The sequence below is a fragment of the Sminthopsis crassicaudata genome, chromosome 4 (assembly GCF_048593235.1).
Source record: "Sminthopsis crassicaudata isolate SCR6 chromosome 4, ASM4859323v1, whole genome shotgun sequence".
In the NCBI taxonomy this organism is placed as follows: domain Eukaryota; kingdom Metazoa; phylum Chordata; class Mammalia; order Dasyuromorphia; family Dasyuridae; genus Sminthopsis; species Sminthopsis crassicaudata.
The window spans coordinates 350,566,800-350,594,280 of record NC_133620.1 but is presented as its reverse complement, the minus strand read 5'-3'; the positions used below and the strand labels follow the sequence as shown (position 1 = coordinate 350,594,280).

Here is a 27,481-nt window from a genome sequence, read left to right as displayed (position 1 = left end):
ATGCTTTGATTGGAGAATTATAAGAAAACCAAATCAAAAACACTCCTTAAAACAATATATTTTCATACCCGTTCTAACCTAATAGTTTTTAAAGTAACTAATTCAATTCAATCACTATTGCATAGTTTCCTTTGCGAAGTAACAACAAATCAACAAAACATCAGAGTCTACCATCCCTTCTTTTTCCAAAAAGCGGCTCACATTTTGGTTCACAGGTCTGACATTTAAAGAGGGAAATCTAAAAGGATTCTCAGGCATCCTGTGATGATAAGTCTTTTGTGATAAGTCTTTTAAAAGGCCACCACCAGCCAGCGCCGCTCTAACCTCATACACAGAAGTTGTATGTAAGTTCCTGTCACTTTAAAGCTCCGCTGACGCCACTCGAATGTATCCAGAGGGGAAGTCCCTGCTCAGGGAATCTCCCGCCTGCTGCAGTGCAGGATCCCAGCGACTCTGGAGGAGCACGTGGAGCAGCAGCAGCAGCTCTAGCAGCGGTAGCAGCGCCAGCAGCAGAAGCAGGAGGATGGAAGGTGAGAGGCGAACCTCATTCTTTTGAGGAGTCTTTGAAAAACTCCGTCAGTTAGGGGTGTCCCTTCTCTCGGTTTTACTTGTATTTATTTTGCAGTAAGTAAATATGAGCTATCTCAGAGAGCAAAATGTGGAAGGCTATCACCCTTCTGGTGCAAAGACCTTTTGTCTTCTTTAAATTGATTTTACATGGAGATTGTCAGAAATTAAATAGACGTCAAAAAATTCCTAAATTGGGGGCTGCCCCAATTGCGACAAACTAGAAAATAAAACAGACTCTCTTTTGAACATCAAGTGGTCATTGGATTTGGGCTAATTTTGAAGCACTAGTTGTGATCCCTCATGGGATAGACAAAGAGTATGGACTCTTTTTGGGTTTGTTTAAATAGAAATTTAGCTTAGGAAAAATAAAAAAGTATAGACGTTATTTTTGATGGCATGTATAGGTCACTTGGATCCAACTGATCTTTATCTTCCTAGCAAAATTGTCCAAAGCATCTGCCAATAAGTTAGGCTCATCTTATGGGAAATTTTCATTTTATACTTCGTTAGAAAATTATCTTTCTGATGAAAATTTTGCAATGTGTGTTTCTTTGAAATTATGAAGATCTGAACTCTGATAATCATAAAATCCCACTCATATTGCCTTTTTCAGCTTTGAGAAAATGAGCAATCTAAGTTTCAGAAAATTTAAAAATGGCCTAAGTAGCTCAATTGAAACTGTTCATTTAAGGGGATGCATTTTTAAAGAATCTAAATTTTTTTCTTAGACAAAATATCTTCCATTTATAAGATAGTAAGTAGAAACTTCAAGTTGTTGAAATGTTATTGTTTTGAATATTGTGAATTTATTTTCCTTTCTCAGTTGAAAGATTTCTATTAATGTTAATGAAAACTTTTTTAATGGTTAAGAATGAGAATATCAAATGTGGATCCATATAGTATTAGAAGCAATTAGAAGTTCAGCCATATGAAAAGTTACTATAATGTAACTTGACTTGCGTCGATTGTCACAGCATAGTTGGGTGCGTTATCAATCATCATAGTCTTACGTTATTTGCATTGTTTTCTTTTCCTAAGTTTTTAAAAAATAATTTTTGGGGCAGTTCTGATCCATGAAAATATTTATGTCCAATTAAATGTACCTTCCCAGGTCAACTAACACCAAATGATGAAAGGTGAGCCAACATATTGGTTTGTTGAATGGAAGATTCAAAATGTCTGATCATCAGAGCACTTGACATGTCTTTTCATGTGAAATAGCTTGCTTCTGCAGGATTCAAGATTAAAATGATCAAGGTGTAGGATTAAAATAACTAAGAAAATCTGAAGATATTTTCATGTATTTTTTTTAATGTGAAAACTGTGGTAGTTAGAAATAAAGTAATAAATATAGACTTTAAGAAAAAATATTTTCTAAAAAGTCGAAAATATTTCAAATCAGATTAGGTCCTTTTCAAATGGAAGGAATTTATCACTTTAAGAATTTGTTCCTATGGAATTTTCAATCAAAGTTCTAACTGGATTTTTCCCGGTAGCACTGTTTCTCATTCATCACTTGTGGTAACCTGCAGGATCCATGGGACTGAGGTGGTTGGCTCCCTACATTTTCATAATGGTAGATTTGTTGTATATTAAGAGAAGAAACAGATTTGTCTGAATAAAGGAATTTAGTATACATATATCCTAAAAAGGATTTTTAGAGAAGACTAAGGAAGAAATAAAAGAGCAAAGGTATTGTATGAAAAGTTATATGAAGATTAAACTAATGTACCCATTTTAGAAAATAGAAAGATGAAATAGAAAATAAAGGATCTTGTTATCAGTTTTGAATTTAGAGTTGTTAGGTTGAGTACAATATTTATTGTACAGAAATTCCATTGTAACAAATGAATACCAAAAACTTAAACCAAAAACACCACAAGAAAAGATGATGAGGTATGTTTGACTTGGTCAAGTGCAAGCTTGTTGAGGGCAGGGCACTGTGGAGTAAATGCCACCTCGTTCACTGTGGGCACTCACCACTGATTGATGTGGCTCTCTTTTTCTGTGTTTATTTTGGACAAGTAAAATAATGTCTTTATGTATGTTGACATTTTTAATCCCACTTACATGTATTGGGATTTGACTCCTTTCTGATGAGACAGTTAAAAGAGTGCCATTGAGTTTTGTTTTTCCTGTCCATACTTTGGGATGATGGCAGTTTAACATCTTGTGGCTGAAGAGTGCACATAAAATGCTTGAAATGTAGAAAAATGTTTAGTTGTTTGTTTTCCTTCTGTACTGGGGAAATCAGATGAACAGGGATTTTTGAAGTTAGGAGATACTGAGGATAGTACTCTGAACTTAAAATCAGAAAGACCTGGAGAAATCACTTAACTATGCTGTAATCTTCATTTTCCTCTTCTGCAGACTGGATGGAGGTGGGGAAAGGTGTTAGACTTGATGGCTTTGAAAGTTTCTTCCAATTTTAAATCTATGATCCTATGATAAGTGGAAATCTTGACACACTAATGCCGTAATATTAATGCATATTATAAATCAAACCTGAACCCTTTACTTATCCTTGCTGGAAATTTATGGTCTTAAATACTTTCCACCAAAGGCATTTTATATTTTACTTAATTAGGAATGCTTTTATTAATGACAAAGAATTATCATAAAGAGTATCAGTTTTGCTAGCTTGTGCTAGCATTTAGTAAAGAGTGTTGATCCACTTAGGGATTAAGTCATAGAAGAGTGCTTACTCCTTCACTAAATGGACCCAGTTTGTGCTTTATTAGTACTAGTTCATCTGTGTGTATTTTATAGTTATTCTTTCTCCACCTTCTGCTGTCACATCAGTTGTCACACTTTGTTGGTGTTGGTGTACTCTCTGGCTTCTAATATACTGTTTCCCCCTTACCCCTTTTGCCGGGGGGAGGGTCTATGGGCTCTCTCAAGAATTGGGCTTGGAGTATGGAAGATTTGAAATCAAATCCAAACATTTACTGGTTGTGTAACTGAGAAGTCACTTAAACTCTGCTTCAATTTCCTTATCTATTAAATGGGGTTATTATAAGGATCCAATAAGATAATTATAAAGCACTTAGCACAGTTCCTGACATATAGTAGATGCTATATAAATGCTAGCTATTAATATTGTTATTATAAAGTCCTTTCAGCATAATCTATAACCCCTATTTTCATAAACATGAAGAAACCTTTTAAATATCTGGATTCCCCTCTGTTATAAATAATTGCAGTTGGTAGAAGATTAACTTCAGTTATTTGGAATTTCAGAATGTGTATATGCATGTATATAAATATAGGGAGAGAAAAAGAAGGGAGGAGAGAGAGAGAGAAAGAAGAGAAAGATAAGGAAGGAGAATTTGAGAGATTTATTGAGATTTTCTCTTCCCTCATACTACATAGAGACTGAATGAAGGCTAAAATGAAGTAAGATATAAAGTAGGTTTAAAAAACTTTAAAACAAATCACAGATAATTCCAGGGGAGTTCTAATGAGACCTCAATTTATTTCAGAGGATAATGCTTTTAAGTAGAGATTTTCATTAAGATAAATATAAGAACTATTGTTTCTTAGGATATAATCATTCAAATGAATATTTAAATGATTTGGGAACGTTGAATGGCATGAAACAAGTGTCACCATTATCAGTAAACATTCTCCCATTATTTGGCTAGAATATTATACAATGACAAGCACCCATTTTCTTCACAAAGCAACGATTTAGGAACACTTACTCCTGAAAAAGTATAGATCAAATATTGCTCAGATATTGACCTGCCCATAAATTTGGTTGGATGGTTTCCTACAAATATGCTTTTTCTGTTAATATTTGAATGAAGTTTGTTCCATTATAATCTTTCTATTGAAAATACAATTGTGTACATCATCACTTATTTAGAAGTAAGAGGTCACTGTCAGATCTTAAGTTAAGGACATCTTTTCAGTGTCTCATCTGTTAAATTGTTAGTTTAATAATATTTGCTAGCATATTTAGTAGTGCCAATTACAGGTACTCTGATAAGCACTTTACAAATTTTATTTCATTTGAGCCTCACAACAAACTTGGGAGATAGAAATTATTATTATTCCCATTTCATAGGGGCTGAGAAAGGTTAAATGACTTGCCCAGCATCACAGCAGTGTTGGAGGTTAATTTAAACTCATATCTACCTAGCTTCAGGCCCAGTACTCTATCCATTAATATCTATTAGCTGCCAGTGTTTAAAGAGTTAGCAAACTTTTTTACATAGTTTAGGGTTCTATGTTTTGGGGTTATTGTGAAGAGATCCATAAGTATCCTTTCAATAATCAAAGAAAGATCAAATTATTTTTAAGTGATCTTAATTTTTATTGTATTTTAGATATTGGTAATTTACATATGACATGCAATGGTAAGTTTTTGTTACTATTTGTTTTGCCAATACATCTCATTTTCTAATAATATTAGACAAGATAGTTTATTATATTAAAAAATTTAAATTGATATCTTATTTCTCTAATTATTAGAGAATCCAAAGTGGTTAACTTTGTGAAAGGAATTATTTCATTGTATAGGAATCTCACTGCTATTTAAGATGTGAGAAGAGACTAGTTAACTTTTATGGCGAAATTTGGCTTACCTATTATAATTAATTGACAATTAGCACATCTTCTGACTTGCTATCAATTGGGAATTGTTATTAAACAACCAAATAAGTATCTGATAATGGCTACTCTTTAGGATTACCAACAACAGCTGTTTTATGTAGGTTTTAAAATTCCATTAAATATTTTATGATTTTATTTGACAACTGACAACAAGTCTGTGAAGTGCTATAGTAGACTTTTCTTTATCACATTTCAGGCAAATCTATATAAATGGGAATGTAAATGGGAAAGTAAACTCATTTTATAAGGTCTCTACTAAAAAAAAATTGAGCAAGAAGACATGTTAGTTTTATTGACTTGTTAAAAAAAAACTTTAGTCAAAGTTTTGGTGAAGGAACAAAATGTTAACTAAAAGTGAATTTTGAATGATCTAGATTTACTTTATTCATGGACTCCTCTATCACATCGTAAATTGGCTGTTCTTTTTTTTTTTTTTTTTACCAAAATATATATTATTAGACTATTTGGTTTAATCTTTTTTTTTTTTTTTTTTTTTTTTTTTTTGAGGCTGGGGTTAAGTGACTTGCCCAGGGTCACACAACTAGGAAATGTTAAGTGTCTGAGAGACCAGATTTGAACTCGGGTCCTCCTGAATTAAAGGCTGGTGCTCTATCCACTGCACCACCTAGCTGCCCCCTGACTATTTGGTTTAAAAAAAAAAGTCTATTCTCTTTTATCCCAGAACAATCTAGCTATCCTCCATAGAAAATCTTATGAAAATAATGTTCCATTCTTACATTTGATAAAAAGGATTGCTTTTCACTTTATTTCAGCATTTTCTGTTGCTGCAGAATCTGTTCATTTCCTGCCTGCTATATGTTTGACCTGATTCTTTGTAACAAATAGTGATTATTAACTATTATCAGAATGTTTGACCTATCAGAACAGTTTCCTGTAACTGTCACTATGTGAGCTACTATTGGATTGTTGAGAACAGTAAATATGCAGTCATTCTTATCTGTCTATCTATATATAGATGTACATAAATATTCTCTAACATATATCTTATTTGTTTTATATTCTGTAGCTAGTGAGAGGTGACAAGGGATAGTGAATAAAGAGAACTGACTTGGAAAGCCTAGGTTAGAATCCTACCTCATAAATTTACTAGCTGTGTGACTCAAGGCAAGTCATTCAAACTCTTTTGCCTCAGTTTCCTGTTTTGTAAAACTTAGAGATTTGCACTTGATAGCCTTTAAGGTCCTAAATAACTCATGAGCCCTTTACATTATCTAGCTGAACTGAAGTCTAGCATGATTAAGGGAGTTGTCCAGAGTGACGTAGGCAGACCTAGGTAGCAAAGTGGGTAGAGTGCTAGGCCTGGCATCAGGAAGACTCATCTTTCTGAGTTCAAATCTGGAATCAGACACTTTCTAGTCATGTGACCATGAGCAAGCCACTTAAGCTTTTCACCTCAGTTTTCTCATCTGTAAAATGGAGGGAAGAAGGAAATGGCAAACCAGTACTGTATCTTTGCCAAGAAAATCCCAAGTGGGATCACAAAAAAATGGACACAATGGGAAAATGAGTGAACAACAATAACCAGATGACAACTTCTTTTCTAACTCTAAATTCAGTGCTCTTCCTTGTATGTCATCTTAGAGGTCATTGAATTCAGTGAGACCCATTAAGATTACTTGACTTGTTTAAAGTCACAGATGATTAAAGTTAAAAGACAGGAGTAGAATCCTGCCCTCCTAACAACCAAGGTAAGATTCTTATGCCTCATGGTGTTCTCAAATAGTATTTTGTTTAAATAAATCTTATGTTCCATGATTCATTCCAGAAAACAACTGTCTTACCTTAATATTTTGGTTAAACAAATTTTATGTTCCATGATTCATTACAGAAAACAACTTTCTCACCTTGAAGATAGATTTATAGACTTATAGACTCACTTAGTAGAATAAAAGAAAAAATAACCTCCAAATTATGTGAGGTCAGGCCATCAAACTGCTGGAATTATAATATTGCAAGACAATTTTACTTTTGAATATAGATGAATATTGAATTGAAGGAACTTCTTATGCTGTCATGATACATGTTAATAGCATTGAAATTTAAGTGTTGATTCTCACACCAAATATAGCTTCAAACAAAAATCTATCTACCCTGTTTCAAAGCCACAGACCAAATTCCAAATTCCATCCATTTTTCTTCTATTTGCATGCTATTGATTAGAATGCCCAAAGGAGATTGTTTGTTTTTATAGTCTTAACTTTTTTTAGTCTATTCAACTCATCATTTGGGCAAGAATTGCTATTTGTCATGGTTAGCAAACAACAGAATTACAAAGACCTTAGTTTAAATTCCATGACAGGTACTTACTAGCTATGTGACCCTGAACTGGGTACTTAATTTCTGTCAGTCTCATTTTCCTCATTTGGAAAATAGGGATAGCAATAACCTTTACCTTGTAAAGGTTAAACAAGCACTTTGCAGACCTTAATGGGTTCTCTCTTTTTCTCTCTCTCTGTCTTTTTCTGTCTGTGTGTTTGTGTATGCAAGCTAAAACAACTGAAATGTGAATATAAATTGTCATTGATGATTACAGTGTCCTTTTATTTCATTCAACAAGTGAGTGATTATTACTATGTGATAGGAATTATAACAGGTGTTATAATGTGTGAAATATAAAGTTATAAAAAACTTTAAATTACAAAGGCCTTACGCACAGTTATAGTTTTAATAAGTAGCATTTTATTTTTCCAATGGCATGTGATGATAGTTTTCAACATTCATTTTTTATGATATTGAGTTTTAAATTTTTTTCTTCCTCCCTCCCTCCCATTTCCCCTCCCCTAGATGACAAGCAATTTGATATAGATTATGCATGTACAATTCTGCAAACCTGTTTCCATATTAGTTATGTTGAGGACAATATAGTTGTGCCAGATAGCTCCTTTCCCCTTGGCCATGCCCAATATAGGCTGTGAGGGGGGTATAGTAAAAATTGAGGACTGAATGTGGAAGTGAATTGATCTGGTCCCAAAGCCTAACAGCAATATTAATAGTTCCTCATAATTACATGGTGATTTACAAAGGCTTTTCTTCACCACAGTCCCATGAGATAAGTCATATAAGCATTATTATCATTGGCTCATAGTTCTATTTTTGAAGGGACCTCAGAGGACAATTTCTTTGTCATACAGATGAGAGGATTAGAGCTTGGAGGTGTTAAGCCATTTGCCCACAGTCACATGATTAGTAAGTAACACAGGCAGAATTTAAACTCTGGTCCTGGCTTCAGGATAATGCCCTTTTCATTGTGGCATACCTTATTTTATAGCTGAGAAGCCTGAGGTCCTGAGATGTTAAGCGATTTATTTGTCACACAGCTAGTAAGTGCCTGAAGTCGTATTTGAATCTAAGTTTTCTAACTCTATGTTCTCTATCTGTTCTGCCATCCTAAGCAAACCCTAAGGGGTTGTCTTAGTGTCCATTTTCCAAAATTTGTAAAGATGATAATATTTTGCAAAATTTTCAGGAGAAAAATAAGTGCTAACCACAATCATGTGAAAGATTGCTCCAAATTCAGGAATAAGAAGAAAATTGAAGAACAAAATAACTCTGAGGTTATAGTTAATTTTCTTGAGGTCAGGCACACTAATAGATTGTTGGTAGAGCTGTGAATTGGCCCAACAATTCTATGCTAAGAAAGTGCCTGAAATATCCAAAACCTTTGGCCCAGAGTTTCTACTGCTGTCATATATCCCACAGGGGTTAAAAATAGAAAGAAAGATCCCCATTTGCACTAAAACAGCAGCATAAGTTGTAATAAAGAAATGTAATATAATTTGTTGTGCTGAAGAAACAGTGAATATAAAGAATACAGAGAAGCAATGGTAAAACTCATATAAACTGATACAAAGTGAAGTAGAATCTGCAGATTGTATAGACAATAACTACAGCAATGTTAATTGAAAAACAAAAAGCCTGAAGCTGAAAGCTCTATTAATTATAATGACCAAGTTTGACGCTAAAGGAAAGATGTGAAAATATATCTCCTTCCATTCCTTGAAGAAATAGGGAATTATGGATGTGGAACTTTGCATATGCAACACAATCAGGTTAATGTATGCTTAGTCATGCAGAATTGATTTTTTTTCTTCTTTTTTAAAGCCAATTGCATTAGGGGAGCAATACATCTGTGAATAAAAACTTTATGAAAAAATATATCAGTAAAAATTAAAATTGCTTCAAGTATTTTAAACATTTTATAAGTCTTAAAGTTCTTTATAAATGTGTTATTAATTCATTTTAGATCCAGAAATATTAATGTCATAGCCTACACACTTAGAAACTCAAATGATCAGAATTATTCTTCAACATTTCACACAAATAGACAAATGATGAGCACAAAAGTTAATATGAGGAATTATTTCAACTAGCTAATTTTTGGGATACCTTGTCTGTTGAGTCATCTTTTAGCACCTTTACTGCAATAGGTTTTTTTTGGTTATTCTGTCATTTCACTTATGACCAACTCTTCATAAGCCCATTGGGGTTTTCCTGGCAGAGATACTCAATCAATTTGCCATTTCCTTCTCCAGCTCACTTTACAGATGAGGAAACTGGGACAAACAGGGTTAAGTGTCACACAGTTAATAAGTTTCTGAGCTTGCATTTGAACTCAGGTCTTCTTTATTCCAAGCCTGGCACTCTATATACTGCACCTCTGATAGTACTGACCAATAATAACTGATGTCCATAAAGATGACCCTAAGGCATTTAGGAGTCATCATTCTATTTGGTGACTTAGTCTTCTTATGTCTAGATTTAACATCATCTTCTCTGTCTCTCTTAGTGGAGAGACATGGTTCAAATTCCAGCTCTCACAGCTGTGTGACTGTGGTTAAGCCTCATAACTTCTCAGTTTGTTCTTTTATTTGAAAAAATGGATTACTAATATTGTCCCTGTCTACCTCACAGAATTCCTGGGAAGAGGTACCTGGGAAGAAGCATTTTGTAGACTTTAAAGCTTTAATGTAAGTTCTTGCTCTTTTGAAAATGTTGCTGTGAATCTGCCTTCCCCTGGTCAAAAAACTTCAGTGGTTCCTCAGTCATTTGGTTCAGCTGTCAAGGCTCTCTACTAATTGACTCCAAAATACCTTTATAGCTTCATCTTTCTATACCTTCCTACATTTGGCTTTAAAAAAAAAACTTTCAATTCTATATCTCTTCAGCTACTTAAGGTCATTTGTATTCTTAGGTATTCCTCAACTCTATGCCATTTCCTCTATGTGGAAGGTACAGACCTTTTTCCACATTTGTCAATCAATTGATATTTGTTAGTATCCACCCCTCAAAGTTCAACTAAAATACTACTTTATCTGCAGTGTTTTTTTTTTTATTCCTACTCTTCAAGCTGGAAACTACTCCTTTTTCCCCCTCCTACCTGTAAATAGTATTTAGTACTCTTTCATAGAAAATTATAACATAATGCTTGCTGTAGTAGAGATCTATGTGTACCTGATTTTCCTTAGTGAATTGTAAGTCTCTTAAGGACAGCGACCATATTTTGTATAATTTTACATTCCACATGACACCCACCTCAGTTTCTATATTTAATATGTTCACAGTAACCATTCAATAAGATAACTTTGGAATTATCACAAATAGGCTGGTTGTGTTCATTTTGTATGTGTTAATTATACTTTATTGTAATGATGGGGACAGGAATGGGACCTGTAATTATATTAGTATGAAAAATTCCAAGGTGAGAAAATGCCTTTTCCCAGCACAGATTGGGGCACCTCCTCTGCACCTTAGTCTTAAGAGAGTTGCATAGAACACTGAGAAGTTAAGTAACTTTTTCTTGGTAATAAACCCAGTATGTGTTAGAGGTATAGCTTTGAGGATGCTTTATTTTAATAAAATTATTTTGAAATTGTGAGTTAATGTTCTTTCACTTAACTAGAATAGTAGATCAATACACAATTATCTCATTGTTCAGTCATACTTGAGAAGCAGAAATATATTCTAACCTAAGAGATGCTATAACCACAGACCACTTGGAAAATCATCCCTGTAGTCCTCGGAACACATTTGGTGGTTGGAAATAAATCTAATTCTTTTCTGGAAAAATGATGACACCTATGTCCAATCAGCTATAGACCCAACGTGACTAATGACTAATATGGAAATATGTTTTGCATGACTGTATATGCATAACCTATATAAAATTACTTAACTTCTCAGTGAAGGGAAAGGGTAGGAAGGGGTAAAATTTGAAACTAAAAAAACAAACATAAGAATTGTTTTTATATGTAATTGGAAAAAACATAATATAAAAACGTATAAGTCCAAGTTTAAAAAAAAAAAAGTAAAACTTAAGACAGCTTGAAAAGTTAACTTGAATTTAAGTTTTGTTTGGTAAGAATTAGAAAACACTGAGAATAACTTCCTTATTTAGTTGGAATAAAGTAGTTAGGAAAACCTCAATGTAATAATGACTATTCAATTTTAACTGGTACAGATATGACTTTTCCCTTCCTTCTATGTGGCAAAGTGGCTTGTACCAACCTTCAACAAATATGTTGAATTTCCTATAGCTGCCTATAATCATGGAGCATAGAAGTGATAAAGCACCTTTGAAATACAAAACCTTTTTCAAAGGTGATAAAATTGTAGTAATCCTGACATTGATGATGTTCTACAATTTTCTAAATATTTGGAATTATGTTTATATATATATATATATATATATATATATGTATATATATATTATTCAGTGGAATTTTAAAAAGATTACTACTAATATTCTCTTCAAAAGATACTTTTGTTTATCCTGATTTAACAAAGAAAGAAAACTGGAAAACTTGTTAAAAGAATGTTATAAAAATATATTTAAAATTTATTCTTAGAATCTTAGCCACTTTCTACCACTGAAATTATTTTAATTCAAACATTTTGAAATAAAGCTATAATGTGTAAAATGCTTATTTTTTTCCTACTTACCACTTAGCATACTTCAAATATGTATTGAATGTCATTGAGACTCCTTAACTTCTTTATTTAGGGAATAAATATAAATAGATAATTGATATTGATAAAGACTGAACTTATCATTTCATTAATATAGGGAACTCCTGGCATTTTCTCTGGAACTTAGGGAGTTGCCTAGAACAATGAGAGATTAAATAATTTGTCTATTGTAACACTGCCAGTATATGTCTTACATAAAGTTTGAACCCAGATCTTCCTTATTCTGAAGCCAGCTTTCTGTTCAATAAACTTCATTGCCCCTCCAATATATGTGGTACACACATAAAAATGCTATATAAGTAAAATATGCACGATATGTGTAAATGTCATGCATGTGAATATACACATACATGTATTTATATGTTCCACATAATACATGTTGTGTATTATGTATAGATAAGATATATAAGTTTATAAGATATATGTTTTAATAGCCTAAAGCTACACTTTTTATACTGTGTCTATGTGTGTGTGCACATTTGTGTACACATATGCCAATTATCTTAAAGCTAAAGAGCTTGTACTGCGAACATCTGTATGCACATGTGTACATGTGTATGTGAAGATAGTACTTTTAATTTCCTACACATTTAGGGTAGGAAAATTAGTATAGAGTAGGTATTTGTGAAAGTTGCCAAGCCTCCCTAGAATTGGACTTTTTCCATTTAATAACCTGACAACAGCTCATTGTCTACCACAACCCCTAGTTTTCTCTAGAGCAGGGGTTCTTGGCCTGGGGTCCATAGGTCTCCAATGGCTCTATAGATAGATTTCAGGGAGTCTGTCAACTTTGACAGGAAACAAAACTATATTTCTATTTTCACTTACTTTTGGTTCCCTTTTTAATCTTATGTATTTTCTCTTATGCATTAAAAAGCTTCTTCTGAAATGGGATCAATAGGCTTTACTAGACTCCCAGAGGGCTCTAATACACTAGAACTATTGTTGCATAGACCATCTGCAGAGAATAATAGTAGAAATTGTTACTGAAAGAGGATCAGCATTATTTGGGCTATGTAAATAGAGTGGAAAGAATTCTGTATTTGGAGTCAGAGACCTGGATTTGAATCCTCTAAGATGCTAGTTCTAAGTTTATGATCCTGGAATCTTGTTAATGACCTTGAAGACTTAAAATTTGCTTAGCCCTTAAATAAAAATTAATTATATAAAATTTTGGGGGAAATTTAATGACATTTAATGGTACTTGCTATTATAATGATCATACTAATGTTTAAAGAGAACGTATTTATTTATTTATTGGGTAAAGCAATCAGGGTTACCTGACTTGTCCAGGGTCACACAGCCAATACATGTCAAATATCTAAGGCTGGATTTGAACTCAGGTACTCCAGGGTTATCATTCTCTCCAGTGGACCATTCAGCTGCCCCTCAAGAGAACTTTAAATACTATTTAAATTTCTAGAAAATTATGTCATAGTGGCTGGGAAAACATCCATTGAAACATAAGAAAACTTTTTTATTTCCAATTTGTGACAGTAAAAATTGTGACCTTGGATAAATCCCTTAATTCAATAAATACTTATTAAGCACCTACTTTGTGCAGAGCAAGTTGCTTGATGTTGAGAAAGATACAAAGTTTAGATAAATGAGATTCCTGCCTTAGTGGAACTTACAGTCTAATAGCAAGATAAGATACAGATATAAGTTACTATATTGTGCAACATTATATAATATATAATAACAATATTATAAATTGCAAAGCAAAGTATTCTATGAGATTACAAATTTGGGATTAGAGAAGATTTAAGACTTATTGAGTTGGACTTCAAAGGAAGGGAAAGAATTCAATTATTAATTGTAGGAGCCAGAGCAGAAAATAAATAAGAATAAGGATGGAAATGTGATAGGGCTCTGTCAGTTTGGAAGTCAAAGTATTTTAACTTAATAAGCAGAGGGATTCATTAAAGATTCAAGCATATTTAATAATTGAATATTTCAGGGAGTTGGTGGATTCATTGCTTTGAGCACTTCCAACAGTGCAGATTGCAAACCTTTGACCTTTTTTTTTTTTTTGGTCTTATCCATATCTCTTCTAAATCTTATATAAGGCTAGCTTTTTAAAAATTGCCAAATGTAGCAATTGGATTGCTTATCTATTAATCTCTCCTTGTTAGATGACCTTCTTGCCTCAGAAAATAAGGTGAAAGGATCATAAGATCTTGGATAATAGCCTTTCTGCCATTTCTTGTTAGCATGACCACACAATGACCTAACTATAAGAAAGATGGTTTTGTCAGGGAAATGTAGGATAGATCAAAGAGGAAGATTTGGGAAGACAGAAAAACCTATTAAAAGGTTATTCATATGATCACTGAATCAACCTGGAAATCATCTACTCCAAAACTCAACTCCTCTATTCTTATATTATATAGGATCATAGGATCGCAAAAGACAGATGAGGTAACTTGAGTAAATTCATATGGAAAATAAGTTGCAGAGCTGAGATTTGAACTGCCATTCTCTTCCTCTGAATCTAGCATTCTTCCTTGTGTACTCTGCTGCCTCAGGACAGATGGGAGAGATATGGCAGAAGTTAAATTGATAGTTTTTGGCAGCTGACTGGATATGAGAGATGGGGGAAGAATCCAGTATAACCCCATGATCTTATGACCATGGGAGATTGGGTTGAAAAATAGTGTGTCAGACAGAAATAGTCAGAAAGAAGAACAGGTTTCATGGAGAAGATAATAATGTTAGTTTCATGCACATAAGGTTAAGTGTCAGTGGGACATTCAAGTGGAGCTACACTGAGGAGGGGCCAATACCTCAAATAAGAACCTAGGAGGATTAGGAGAGAATAAGATCTATGTGAAAAAATAAAGGTCAAAGGTATAACCATCAGGAAAGATTAAAGAAAAACTAGTTACTGATGGTAAGGAAATTTAAGCTTTAGAGCAAGGTTTCTTAAACTTTCTCCAGGTGCAATCCCTTTTTGCCTGAGAAATTTTCACATGACCCCAGGGATGTAGGTATGTAAAATCAAAAATTTGTTATTGATAAACTATAATTTAACAATCCCCATATTTAGTTATACAACTCCATGTGGGGTCACAAACCACAGTTTAACCTTTGTTTTCGAGGTTAAATGATTTATTATAAGTGTGGAGGAAAAGGGTGAAAATGAGAGTTTGAAGAACAAAGAAAGGGTCTGGAATAGATTCCATGGTGATTGAGTATAGGGAGTCAATCGTTGTAGAAGAGAAATATTATACAGCAGTCAAAAGGACCCAAAATAAAATTATTTATCCTAAATGTATATTGGGTGAAATCAGCTTCTTTTGATGATTTTTCTTTTGGACATTTGGTTCAAGTAGGAACACAGTAATTGTATGGTGGGGATTATCTAGGTCTGGAATAGTGTGAGGGCAGGAATGCAAGGAATTCTAGGGGAATAATTAGTGGCAGTTCATGGAGTCACTCCCCTGTAGATGGAGCTCCTGTGTACAGAAAAAAAAAAAAGGAAAGTTACAGTGAGGACTACTAGGTATTACAATGGGTAGAGTTTCAGGCCTGGAATTAGGAAGACCCACCTTCAAATTCTGCCTCAAACAAACAGTGTGACCTTGGGCAAGTCACTTAACTGTGTTTTTCTCAGTTTCCTTATCTGTAAAATGAGCTGGGAAAAAAATTAGCAAACTATTCTGTTATCTTTGACAAGAAAACTCCCTAAAGGAGTTAGACAAAACTGAAAAATGACTGAACTTAACAGTCAGGTCATTGGATTAAGAGAGAAGGGATGAATCAAAGGATAAGCCAAAGGACCTGGTATAGTGACAGATGAAGGTGAAAAGTAGATTTAGAAGAAGAGAGAAGGAAAGGTGAAAGGAATAGGAAGTTGTGGTTAGGGAATTTAAATCTTCAAATTTTGGGATCTTGGAAAGGTTGTAGTTTTGACAGGTGGCTTTGAAGGAATATTATTATAAACCTAGATAGTAAAGTCATATTCTGTACTTGAGTTTTATGTAAAGGGAAAATAGTACATTTCCTATTCCCCATAAGGGAGTTCTTTCTGCAAGTATTTTCAAAATAATTGCAATCATTCATCTTAAATGAATGATTGAATTATTTGGAGGAAAAGTGCTCACAAATTAAAATTGAAAGTAATCAATTCTTATTTTTCAAGCATTTCAAGCAGGCATATATGTATATATATTCTACAAATTGTATTTCAGTATTATTGGCTTCTTTGTAATCCTATGTGTTGTATTTTATATATTTAAAACATTATTCAGAGGAGTTTCTCGACTTCATCAGACTTTCCACAAATTTTATGAAAAAAAAAAACAGGTTAAAAAAAGGGTAAGAACCCTTTAGACTAAAGGAACACTTAGTCAACACTGCTTGTAGGGTACATATATAGTTTTTCACTTCATATAGCTTTACCCACTGGAGCATTAAAAGTATGATGCATATGTGAAAGCAATAAAGACAGTTGCTCTTTGAAGAAGAGAGAAATTTATGACCAAAGAAAACAATTGCTTATATATTCTCAGCAATAGAGGGTAACAGTCCATGGCCACCACAGCATTTGTTGTCCATGATGCTATGCAACTTTTAGGAAAGCATTTCTTTTCTAAGTCCTTTGCCTTGATTTCTGATCCCTTTTTTTCTTTTCTTTTTAACATACAAAGATAAAAGATAAAACTTTGGGATAAAAGAAACAACTAAGAACCAAAAGAGCATGATAATTTGATCATTTTGATTTTAAAAAGATGAAAAGAAATAAACAGATAGACCTTGCTGGCAGCTGGCAGCCACCAACCCTGTTGGCAGCTGGCAAATTCAGAATAGGATTCTATTCTAGGATTTGATATTTTGTTCTCTATTAGTGCCCACATGTCCTACTGGGAAAGCAGAAGACTGAGTGGCTCAAGATCTATTCTGTAAAGTTGAGAGCAGAATTTTTTAAACACTACTCTGGGTTAAAGAATGACTTGAGAATTCAGAAATAATGCTGTCATTCATCTGAATTGTGACTAAGCTTACAAATTTTAGGAAGTTAAATCAATGGAAATGACTACCATTTTGAAAGCAAGGTAATTTAAGGGAGGAAGCACTAAAGAACAAACATTTATATAAGAACTTTGAAGACATCACAATGAACAATTTACATCTGCTATCAAAAAATTTTAGATTTAATTATAAGCTATACTCTTTCATTTAGAAGTTAGGATCTTTGAAGAAAAAACTCTGGCATCTCTCCAAAAATTCTAGTTGGAAAAATACTAACTATGACCTCTTTGTTGATTGAAAGTAGAATCTAAAAGGATTAAAACAAGCTTAGGACTTGTATTGCTCAATGATCAGTTGTTAAAATTTCAAGAATTTACATTGATCTTTACTTTGTTCCTTAAACAAAATTCTTTGAATGACTAAATAATGAAAAATACTGATAATTTTACAAGCTTATTCTAAGATTACATTGAGAGAATTTGGAAAGTAATATTAGAAGTTAGCCATTATTCAAATGTTTTCTGGTGAGCAGCATTTTAAAAATTTTGATAGAAATGCAAGTTTAAAGAAACATTTGCTTCTTTTTGTCCCTTTGGCTCTAGTCCAGAGCTCTTGTGTCAAAAGAGATGAATAGAGAAATTTTAGGTTCATTAATAACGGTCTCATCTTGTATGCCTTTGGGAATTTAGGGCTGGTGAAAATAGCATGATTAATATTCTTATAAGATTAATAAAATCCAGAGTTTTTCCATTTGTTGTTAGATAAGTTGATATTTCATTAGAAAAAAAGATTTCTGCCAAAAATCAGGAAATACTACTGCTCAGTTCTCTAGAACACTTTTCTTCTAGAAGACATTTTGATGCCAGGTAGATCACCTGGCCATGAAAAGACCCAGCTCAGTAGATAACATCAAATGGAGACTCTAGGAGTTGCTTTGGGGTACATTTTAGAAGAACTAAAATGGTTAAATAAAAACTGAAATAGTTTCTGTGTTCAGAGATTTTAACAAGATAGTAATTCCTCTCTACATAAACTACTGAGTCAATTCCCTACTCTTGAATGTGAAGACCACCTTTAAATCCAGAGGGAGGAGGAGAGGACACGAACTAGAATATAATATTTTAATTTTATTTTCTTTAAATAAATTACTTAAATTTAAACATTACATATTTTATATTACCTAAAAAGATCACTCCTAGTTGGATTTATATCCTTTTATTAAATTGTAAATGCTAGTGGTCAGAATCTCCTGTTTCTTTTGAAAAATCCTACTTGTTTGTTTCTGTGTTGATTGGAGTGCAGAAAGATTACTTGATACCTGAGGAAAAGAAATGTGTTTAATTTGTTTAAATGTCAGTGTTAGTGGGACAATGATTCACGGGGTGTTTTACCTTTAGATAGATAGACCACTACATTGGGCTCCATATTGTTCTTCAGTTACCAAAAATTACTTCCCATAAAGGTCACTTTGATGTTCTGTTGAGCTTTTTTTTTTTTTTTTTTTTTTTTTTTTTTTTCCTGTTAGAAATCACTTTGGTATAAAGCTAAAGTTTTATAATTGACTTTTATAAGTCAATATTTTTCATAAATTATTTTTTTCATATATTAATTTTCCCTGCCTCTGTGTTCTGTAACCAATGTCTGAAAGCTAATGTGAAGTTATTGAGGATCAGATTTAAACCAAAGGACAGTCCTGAAAATTCTGTTCTTCCAGAAAGTTGTTTCTGCAATTATAATTGATATCACTAAGCCTCTTCTATGTGATTTTTGGAAGAAGCTTAATTTTTCAGAGAATTTGGCATCAGAATGTAACTTTTTTTCTGAGGTAGCCATTCCCCCTACTATAGGCTAAAGTCTTTTTAGGGAATAGTAGAGAGGAGGAGTTCTTCTGAGTAGAATTTATATACCTGTTGTGCAGATGGAAAAAAGAGTTTTCAAAAATAGTACTTTATCCTTGTCCTTTCTAGATTTAGGATTACCAAAATAATTCTTGAAAACAGTTTAGGTCTGTGTTTCTAATTATATGCAATCTCTGCTGTCTTTTTAGATACCCAGTCAACTGTGGAGCTGAGAAATTCACAGGAGCAGCCTGTGTTCACAGGTATCATCAGGTTTTCCGTCTTTAAAAATATTGTCCTTAAGCCATGAAAGGACGGAAAAATGTTTTCTTTCAGACTTTGGCATCTTGTCCATCTAGTGAAAATGCTGGGAGCTCATCAGTTGACAATTTGGTCATGTCTTTATGATCACAAGATAACTATTGAATTAAATCCCCAAATAAGTTGCATGAGTTTTTTTTTTGTTTTTAATCATCATGATAGCCAATTCTGTTTTCTCTCACCATTTCTGGTTCATACTGAAATTTTCATTTTTTTTATTGATTGTTTTGCTTCCAGTGGATCTTTCTTATCCATTCAGGAGTTCCCTGGTATTTGGAATGTGCTTAGAAGAATGAAGAATCAATATTAGCTTGATGGTCTAATAGAGTGCAAAACCAAAAATACCCTAAACACCCTTAAATATCTTATATCTTAATGAAGTTAATAAAATACATGGTCAAATATTGAAATATTATAATACATTAGAAATGTATTTATAAAAAGTCAATAGATATCATTGCTTTCTGAAGAGTGAATATGTTCATTATGCTGTTCATTAATCAAGGTGAGGTGAAATTTTTCCGCATATTGTCAAATTAACCATTATTCATTCTCTTAATACCAAAGAAACATTTGGTAGATTACTAAAATATCACATATTTCTTGTATCATAACAAACTATAAGCCTTTGAAAAAATTTTAATAGTTAACTATTGAATGAATAAGTGATTGCATGAATGCTATCCCTAGCAATAAGAAATCTCCTTTATAGTTAAATCTGTTTGTCTTACATAACATAAAGATATTCCTTTTATCAATTTTCCCTCTGTCACTCCAATCTTTTTAACTTTTGCATCATTTTTTCCTTTGAGACTTTGCTTTATAACTGTTTTCATGTAGTTGTCTTCTCAGTTTGTCTTGGTCTTCCCTAACACCATAATAGTTTTTTATAATCAGTTTCTTAACTATTTTCTATTGTTTGCTTATTTTCTAACCTATTTCTTACCTTTAAACTTCATGTTAAAATTCTGCTCACCTAGGGGAGTCTATAAATTTTGGGTACTTCCAAGGTAGTGTGGTCACCAAGAAAGAGGTACAGTCACTGCTCTCCAGGTCTGTGTGCTGCTCTTTACTCAGAAAGGACGGTCTCCTGCTCCCCTGCACCTGCAAATTCTAGCATACTTCTTGGCCCTGGAACTAGGGCTGTCTTGTGATCTACCATAAGCACTTCTCTCTGTCCTTGAAATGCAACCCAGAACTACATATGGGCAATAGAGTTGCCAAAGAATGTCCAGCCCAGTGCCCAATTTCAGTTCTAGGTCCTCTGTAATTCTTTCTGATCAGCTGTCCAACTCCCTTACTGTTTTTGGACTAAGAGGTTACAAATTGCTCCAATGGGTATCACAGCTGTCTCTATGGCCTATAGCTACTGTTTTTGCAACCAATTGCACTCCAAACCTGCCTCCTCATCACCACCAGTGTCATTGACTTTTCTTGCCAATCATCTAAGTTGTCTTGGGATGGAAATTGTCTCACTTAACCTTTTGTTGGCTATGCTACTCCAGAATTCAATCTGAGACTTTATTTTAAAGTTGTTTAGAGGGGAATGTTGGAAAAGTTTGGCCAGATTGCTGCCTTTACTCTGCCATCTTGGCTGCAAGTACCATAAAGGAATTCCTAAAACACAGTAACCATGTCACTTATCCTTTCTACTTATAATCTTCAATAGCTCCCTCTCCTAGATAATAACCAAAATTCTTGGTCTGTCTTTTAAAACCATACACAATCAATCTTCCACAAATCTTTCCAATCTTATTTCATATTGCTGCCCTTGCCATGCTTGCTTCTGTATTCAGACTGCGCTCTCTCTCTCTCTCTCTCTCTCTCTCTCTCTCTCTCTCTCTCTCTCTCTCTCTCTCTCTCTCTCTCTCTCTCTCTCTCTTTTTTTTTTTACCATGCATAGAATTCCATCTCTTATTTCTGTGTCATACCTGAAATGCCCTCCTTTCCTGCCTCATAACATGGCTCAGGTGTCATCTTCTACATGAGACCTTGACTCACTTCTCCCCTAACCCCAGTTAGTATTGCTTTTACTCTCTTGAAATTTGTATGTACTTAGTATTTGCTTACTTGTGTACATGTTATAGCTTCCATAATAGAGTATAAACCCTTCAAAAGCAGAAAGTGCTGAGTGTTTATCTTTGTATCTCTTGGGCTCCCTGGCCAGTATCTTGAACATAATAAATACTTGATAAATGTTTATTGAATTAAATAGTATACTTTGTGTGTCTTTATAAGTTATAAACCAGTTACATTCTACATAAAATAGTACCGATAGTCTATAATATTGGATTTGTATTGTCATATATTCCATTTAAAATATACATTGTATATTTAATCATTTCAGGAATCAGAAAAAGGGACGACCACTGGTTAGAACAGATGTTTTCAAACTTCCATAATATGCCTTACTGTACAGAAAAATTATATATAGAATTTGGAACTGAGAATTTTTACAAATCAAGGATTTCATTCAATATTTAGCACATACTGACTTGCTTTACAAATATGTTTTAGTAGATGTTTTTTCCATGACTTCATTCACTGTTGTATGTATTCTAGTAAATATGCTGGCCCAATTGTTAATTTGTTTTCTTTTTCTTGGATTTCTCTCTTTGCTGTCTTTTATTTTCGTATACCTTTAGTTCTAATTTAACTTTTTTAATTTGCAAAAACTACAAAATTTTACAAGTTTTAGGTAATAGAACTTGAGAAGCTAAAAGGATTTTAATCCTGCTTTAGGATATAGTGTCCATTCTAGTGCTTTGAATTTAGGGAGGTGCTCAATAGATATGCCTTTATTAACTGTTAGAAGCTTTGCAAGTTTTCATTTTTTATGTTTTGCTTGATTATTCAATTATGCTTAAACATAAATGTAATTCTGTTTGCTTTATAATGACAGTAGATGACCATTATGCTATGTAAACCTGTATAAAATCCTTTTTAAACCTTAAATGCTATCTAAATGTTAGCTATTGTTGTTAAATAGCAGCTTAAGGTTTTATGGAGGGCTTGGCAAACATTTTCTCATTTGTTCTTCATAACAAATCTCAGGTTGGTACTACAAGTGTTATTAAGTTTACAAATGAGGAAACAAACTCAGAGAAGGGAAAATTATTTGATCAATATCACTTGGTTGGTCGTGATAGAGACATAATTTAAACTTAGGTATCTCTCGACTTTGAAGTCTAGTATATTTACCAATTCATTGTGCCTCTTTATAAGGATTATTGTCACTAATTGATCAAAGAAGCATAATTTTCTTTTATATGTGTTTTTTAAATTAAATTTTATTTTCAAAATAGGATCTATTGTCTCTTCCACCTCCCTAGCCCCTTCCAGTTGAGAAAGCAAACAAAAAACCCTATTATATTTTAAAAATTCAGTTTTATGTTCTAAAATTCTCTTTGTCTTTTCTCTCCCTCAAAAACCCTATCATAAACAAGTTTAGTAAAGCAAAAGAAAATCCTACACTGCCCACGCCTCCCCCAAATGTCACAAACCATAGTTTAAGTCCATCACTTCTCTATTAGAAGATGGACAGCACATTTCATCATGAATCCTCTAGAACTGTGTTGATCAGAGTTTCCAAGTCTTTCAAAGATGTTTGGCTTTATTCTATTGTTATTAAGTTTCTCCTGATTCCTCTCGATTCATTCTGCATCAGTTTACAAAAAACTTACCAAGTTTCTCTGAAAAAATAACTTTCATAATCTCTTGAGGCATAGTAGAATGTCATCACATTCATATGCTATAACTTGTTCAGCCATTCCCCAACTTGACCCTTCCATCAGTTTATAATTCTTGATATCATAAAAAGTAATTATAAGTATTTTTATCTGTGTAGATTCTTTTCCTCTTTGTTAATCTCTTTAGAGTATAGACAGTATTGCTAGATCAAAGGTTCTTATTTGCTTTTGGGGGGGACACAATTCCAAATTGCCTCCTAGAATGATTGGATCTATTTACAATCCTACCAACGTTGTATTAATGTACTTGTTTCCCCTTGTCTCCTCTAGCATTTGTCATTTTCCATTTTTTCTCAACTTAATCTTTTGGGTATGATGCAGAATTCAGAGTTGTTTTAATTTTCATTTTTCTACTTATTTATTTATATATTTTTTTGTATTCACTATTGATAACTTAGATTTCTTCCTTTGTAAACTGTCTTTGACCACATATGAATTGGGGAATGGCTCTTATTCCTCTAATTTGAATCAGTTTCTTATATAACTTGGAAATAAAATGTTTATTAGAGAAACTTGCTACAAAGATCTCCCTTCTGCCCCCTCCTTCATTTATCTGCTTCTTTTACAACTTTAGTTGCATTGGTTTTATTTGTACAAACATTTTTTTAATTTTATGCAATCAAAGTTTTAAACTTTGAACCCTTTTGTCCTGTGAACCTTTTTTTAAAGGTTTGTAACACTATTTTTAAAAAATAAGTTTTTGTTTGTGTTTTGTTCTTTTTCTACCATCACAATTTTCCTCAGTTTTTATCCCCTACTTTCTCCTATGTAGCTATCTGTTTTATAACAGATAAAAAGAAGAGGAAAAAAATCAGCACAACTGTCAATACATTGAAAAAGTTGGAAAAAATGCACAATGTACATTTGTGTACCTTCTGCCTCTACAAAGGAATGGGATAGGGGATAGATTTTCATATCTTTTCTTTTTGTCATGCTTATTCTTTATAATTTTGTAACACTAACTGATTTTTTTATGTGATTCTTTCCATTTTCATTGTTGTATTCATGGTGTATGTTGTTTTCTTGGCTCTGCTTACTTTAAATTCTTCATCAGTTAAAGGAGATCTTTGCGTACTTCTCTATATTCATCACATCTGTCATTTCTTAAAGCACAGTAATATTTCAATATACAATTTGCTTAGTCTTTCCTCAGTCAATGGACATTTACTTTGTTTCCAATTCTTGCTAGCACAGAAAGTACTGCTATGAATATTTTGGCTTCTTTGAGGGACTTCTTATCAACGAGCTCCTTGGGAATTATGGCTAACATTGTAATTGCTGCAAAGGATATGGATATTTTACTCACTTTCTTTGCATTACTCCAATTTGCTTTCCAAAATGATTGTATTGATTCACAGCTCCACCCACAGTGCACTAGTGTATCTATCTTTACTCAACTTCTTCAACATTGACTATTCCCAATTTTTTGTCTTCTGGCCAGCTTCTTGCTACAGTTTTGAAAAGGATTTAATTACATCTTAGATTGTTACATTTTCTAGAGGAATACACTTTCATGTTTTTAATAATCCATGGGAAAATAGAACTTGAAATGCAGAAATCTTATCTCCAGGTATATCTTGATACATGTTTTTCTATTTTTAAGCTCAATACTTAGTTCTATATATCATCAATTAACATTTATTGAACACAAATAGCAGCGTCATGCTCCTGTTATAAGAGTAGGGAATACCAACTAAATAAGAAACTCACATTTTAGTTCTGGCCAGGGAAATGAAATACCTGCTAAGACTTAGCTGACTATATATAAGGTCATTGCTTAGCTTCGAGAGGTTTCATGAAGTTCTTGTCACACCTATTTCGAAGGGTTTGTATGAAGCAGATCTAGTTAATAAATGTCTTATAGCATGTTTAAAAGTGGAATTGTGGGTAAATTATTAAGATTATTATTATTTATACTTTCTTTAATTTAGAAGGCCAGGTGATTTTGAATGACTACAGTTCATCCAAACCTCAGGAGGTAGAAAATATGGACAGTGGAGAAGATAATAAAGATCAGATCCCATCCAATGAAGATGAGGATATAGGAGGTAAGTTGGAATTTCCTTATCAGAAACTAATAGTTAAAGATCTAATTAATGTTCAACTTTTAAGAAAAATAAGGAATTATCTGAGGATAATGGAGAACAAATGATTTTAGGAAGCATAAAACAGTTTTATCCAATTACTGTCCCTTCTTAAAATTCATCCCAAATTTCGTGATATTTTTCAGAACATAGGATGCCTAATCAGTCTTTTAAATAAATACACAGCTTACACTGAATTTGCTCTTATATTTTATGTTAATGTTTATGTTGGCATAGAAATATAACATAAGTAACCTATATTGCTTTTTGCGAGTGAGCCCTAGGATAGTTGTATATAATGTGTGTTTAAATGTGTGGCTTATTGCAAACATACTTTCCTAGGATCTCTCTCTTTCATTGAAGTCTCTATTATAAACATTTAAGCAGGTCATGAAAACTCTATGTGTCTAGAACCTCTGAGATTGAAATCACAGTGTCAACTAATATTCCAGCTATACCGAGCTGTATATTAGCTTTTTTGTGCCAGTTCAAAACCACAGAGTGCTGCTTGGCACAGGATGTGGTCATTTGTGCTGAGGAAAGCATATGGTGCTCTACTAACTCCATAAGACTTCTTGAAGGTGACTTATCCATGGCATTTCATTTTCATCAAGGCAGAGAGTAGCTTTGGCTACATCAAGGCATACAGTTTTTAAAATTAAGAACTTACACATATCATTTTTAAAATCACGTTTGAATAAGATGACCAATGAATATAAGGGATTTAGAATTGTTTGTTAAAATTTTCTTATATTTGAAACATGGCATATGATTATTCAATTTAGGAAAAATTAAAACTGACCCCACCCCTCCCAAACCCCTATCCTAAGAATAGAAACCAGATCCATTCTTATTTATTTATCACATTTTATTTATTTATTCATGTCAATTTTTGAAGAATATTGTGAAAGCTAAATATTTGAAAATTCCCTGCCCTCATCAAATGCATTCTAGATAGCGATATGCTATCTTCTTTCAACTCATATTCAACAAATCATTGTCATTGATTCAATCCTAAAGGAATTGGCCCAAGTAGCAAAAGGGAGACTCAATCTCTAGAGCTCTTGCATTTTAGGACATAGTTGATGATTATAAATAATAATAAGAGCTAACATTTATTATACAATATATATTTTAGCATTGAGAACTTTACACATAATAGGTTTTTAATAAATAATTGTTGACTAGTTCTTTGTGCATATTATTTCATTTGTTCTTCACAATACCTCTGTGAGGTGGGTGGTGTTATTATTCCTTCCTAAAAGCACTAAATTTTAAGGGACTAAATTCAGACTATTCACTGGAAGGTCAGATAATTGAAGCTGAAGATCAAATACTTTGGCCACATAATGAGAAGACAGGACTCATTGCTAAAAACCCTGATGCTGAGAAAGATTAAAGGCAAAAGGAAAATGGAATGGCAGAAGATGAGATGGGTAGATAGAGTCATGGAACAAAAACATGAACTTGGGTTGACTTTGTGAGATAGTGGAGGAGAGAAGCGTATTGTTGTTATAGTCCGTGGGATCACAAACACCGGGACAAAACTGAACAATTGAACAGCAACAGAGAAATGGACTCTGAGAGCAATTAAATGACTTGGTCAAAGACTATATATACTGTCTAAGGCAGGATTCAAACTCAAGTTTGAGGATCTTAGAATCATATATTTAGAGCCAGAAGGAATATTAGAGTCTGCTAAAGCCATACCCTTTATTTTAGAGATGAGGCAACAGAGACCCAGAGATTAAGTGATTTACCTAGATAGCCAGTAAATGTTTGAGACAGTAAACTCTCCTGACTCTTAGTCCAGTGTTCTACCTAAGTCAACAGATTTTTGTGAAGTATTTACTGTGTCCCAAACACTATGCTAAGTGCTGGGGATATAAATATAAGCCAAAAAAAAGAGCCCCTGCCCTTACAGAGCTTCCATTCTAATGGAGTTGAAAAGTGGTGGTAGTTGTGGAAGAGTACAAGAAGGTAGATAAATGAAGGGAGCGGTATAGAGGTGGTGGACAAGCACCAAGAGGTAGAAACAGAGCTAGGAGAGGAATGAAGCATGGAGGATCCAAGCCCTGCCATACAAGGGAGGACTTACATGGGGTAGAAGGGGCCACAAAGTGGAGGAACACTCCAGGATAAGATCACAGGTACTGAGTAAACTTGGGTGAGAAAATAGTTACGTCCTGAGCATCAGAAACAGAACTTATATTTATATTGTACCTTAAAGTTTAAAAAGCAGCTGAATAGGGCAATTATATCAAAATGTATTTTGTTAATCCTTTTCTTCCCTCTCTGAACCACTTTGTATTTGTTCTATATTTGTTTACAGTTTTGTTGC

The 27,481-nt window shown here is 33.3% G+C and overlaps 1 protein-coding gene across 3 annotated transcripts in view; it reads left to right on the top strand.

Annotated features, from left to right (window-relative positions):
- The first annotated feature begins 70 nt into the window (after positions 1-70).
- Positions 71-27,481, top strand: part of IKZF3 (IKAROS family zinc finger 3) — a 78,592-nt gene continuing 51,181 nt past the window's right edge. Inside the window, exons 1-3 of one of the 3 annotated variants that reach the window (XM_074261401.1) lie at positions 71-530; positions 19,196-19,249; positions 24,988-25,104. In XM_074261401.1, the coding sequence (XP_074117502.1) occupies positions 386-530; positions 19,196-19,249; positions 24,988-25,104 (316 nt within the window). In that variant the 5' untranslated portion in view covers positions 71-385. The remainder of the gene's footprint in view (positions 531-19,195; positions 19,250-24,987; positions 25,105-27,481) is intronic. The other 2 variants (XM_074261403.1, XM_074261402.1) reach the window with 2 other exon arrangements.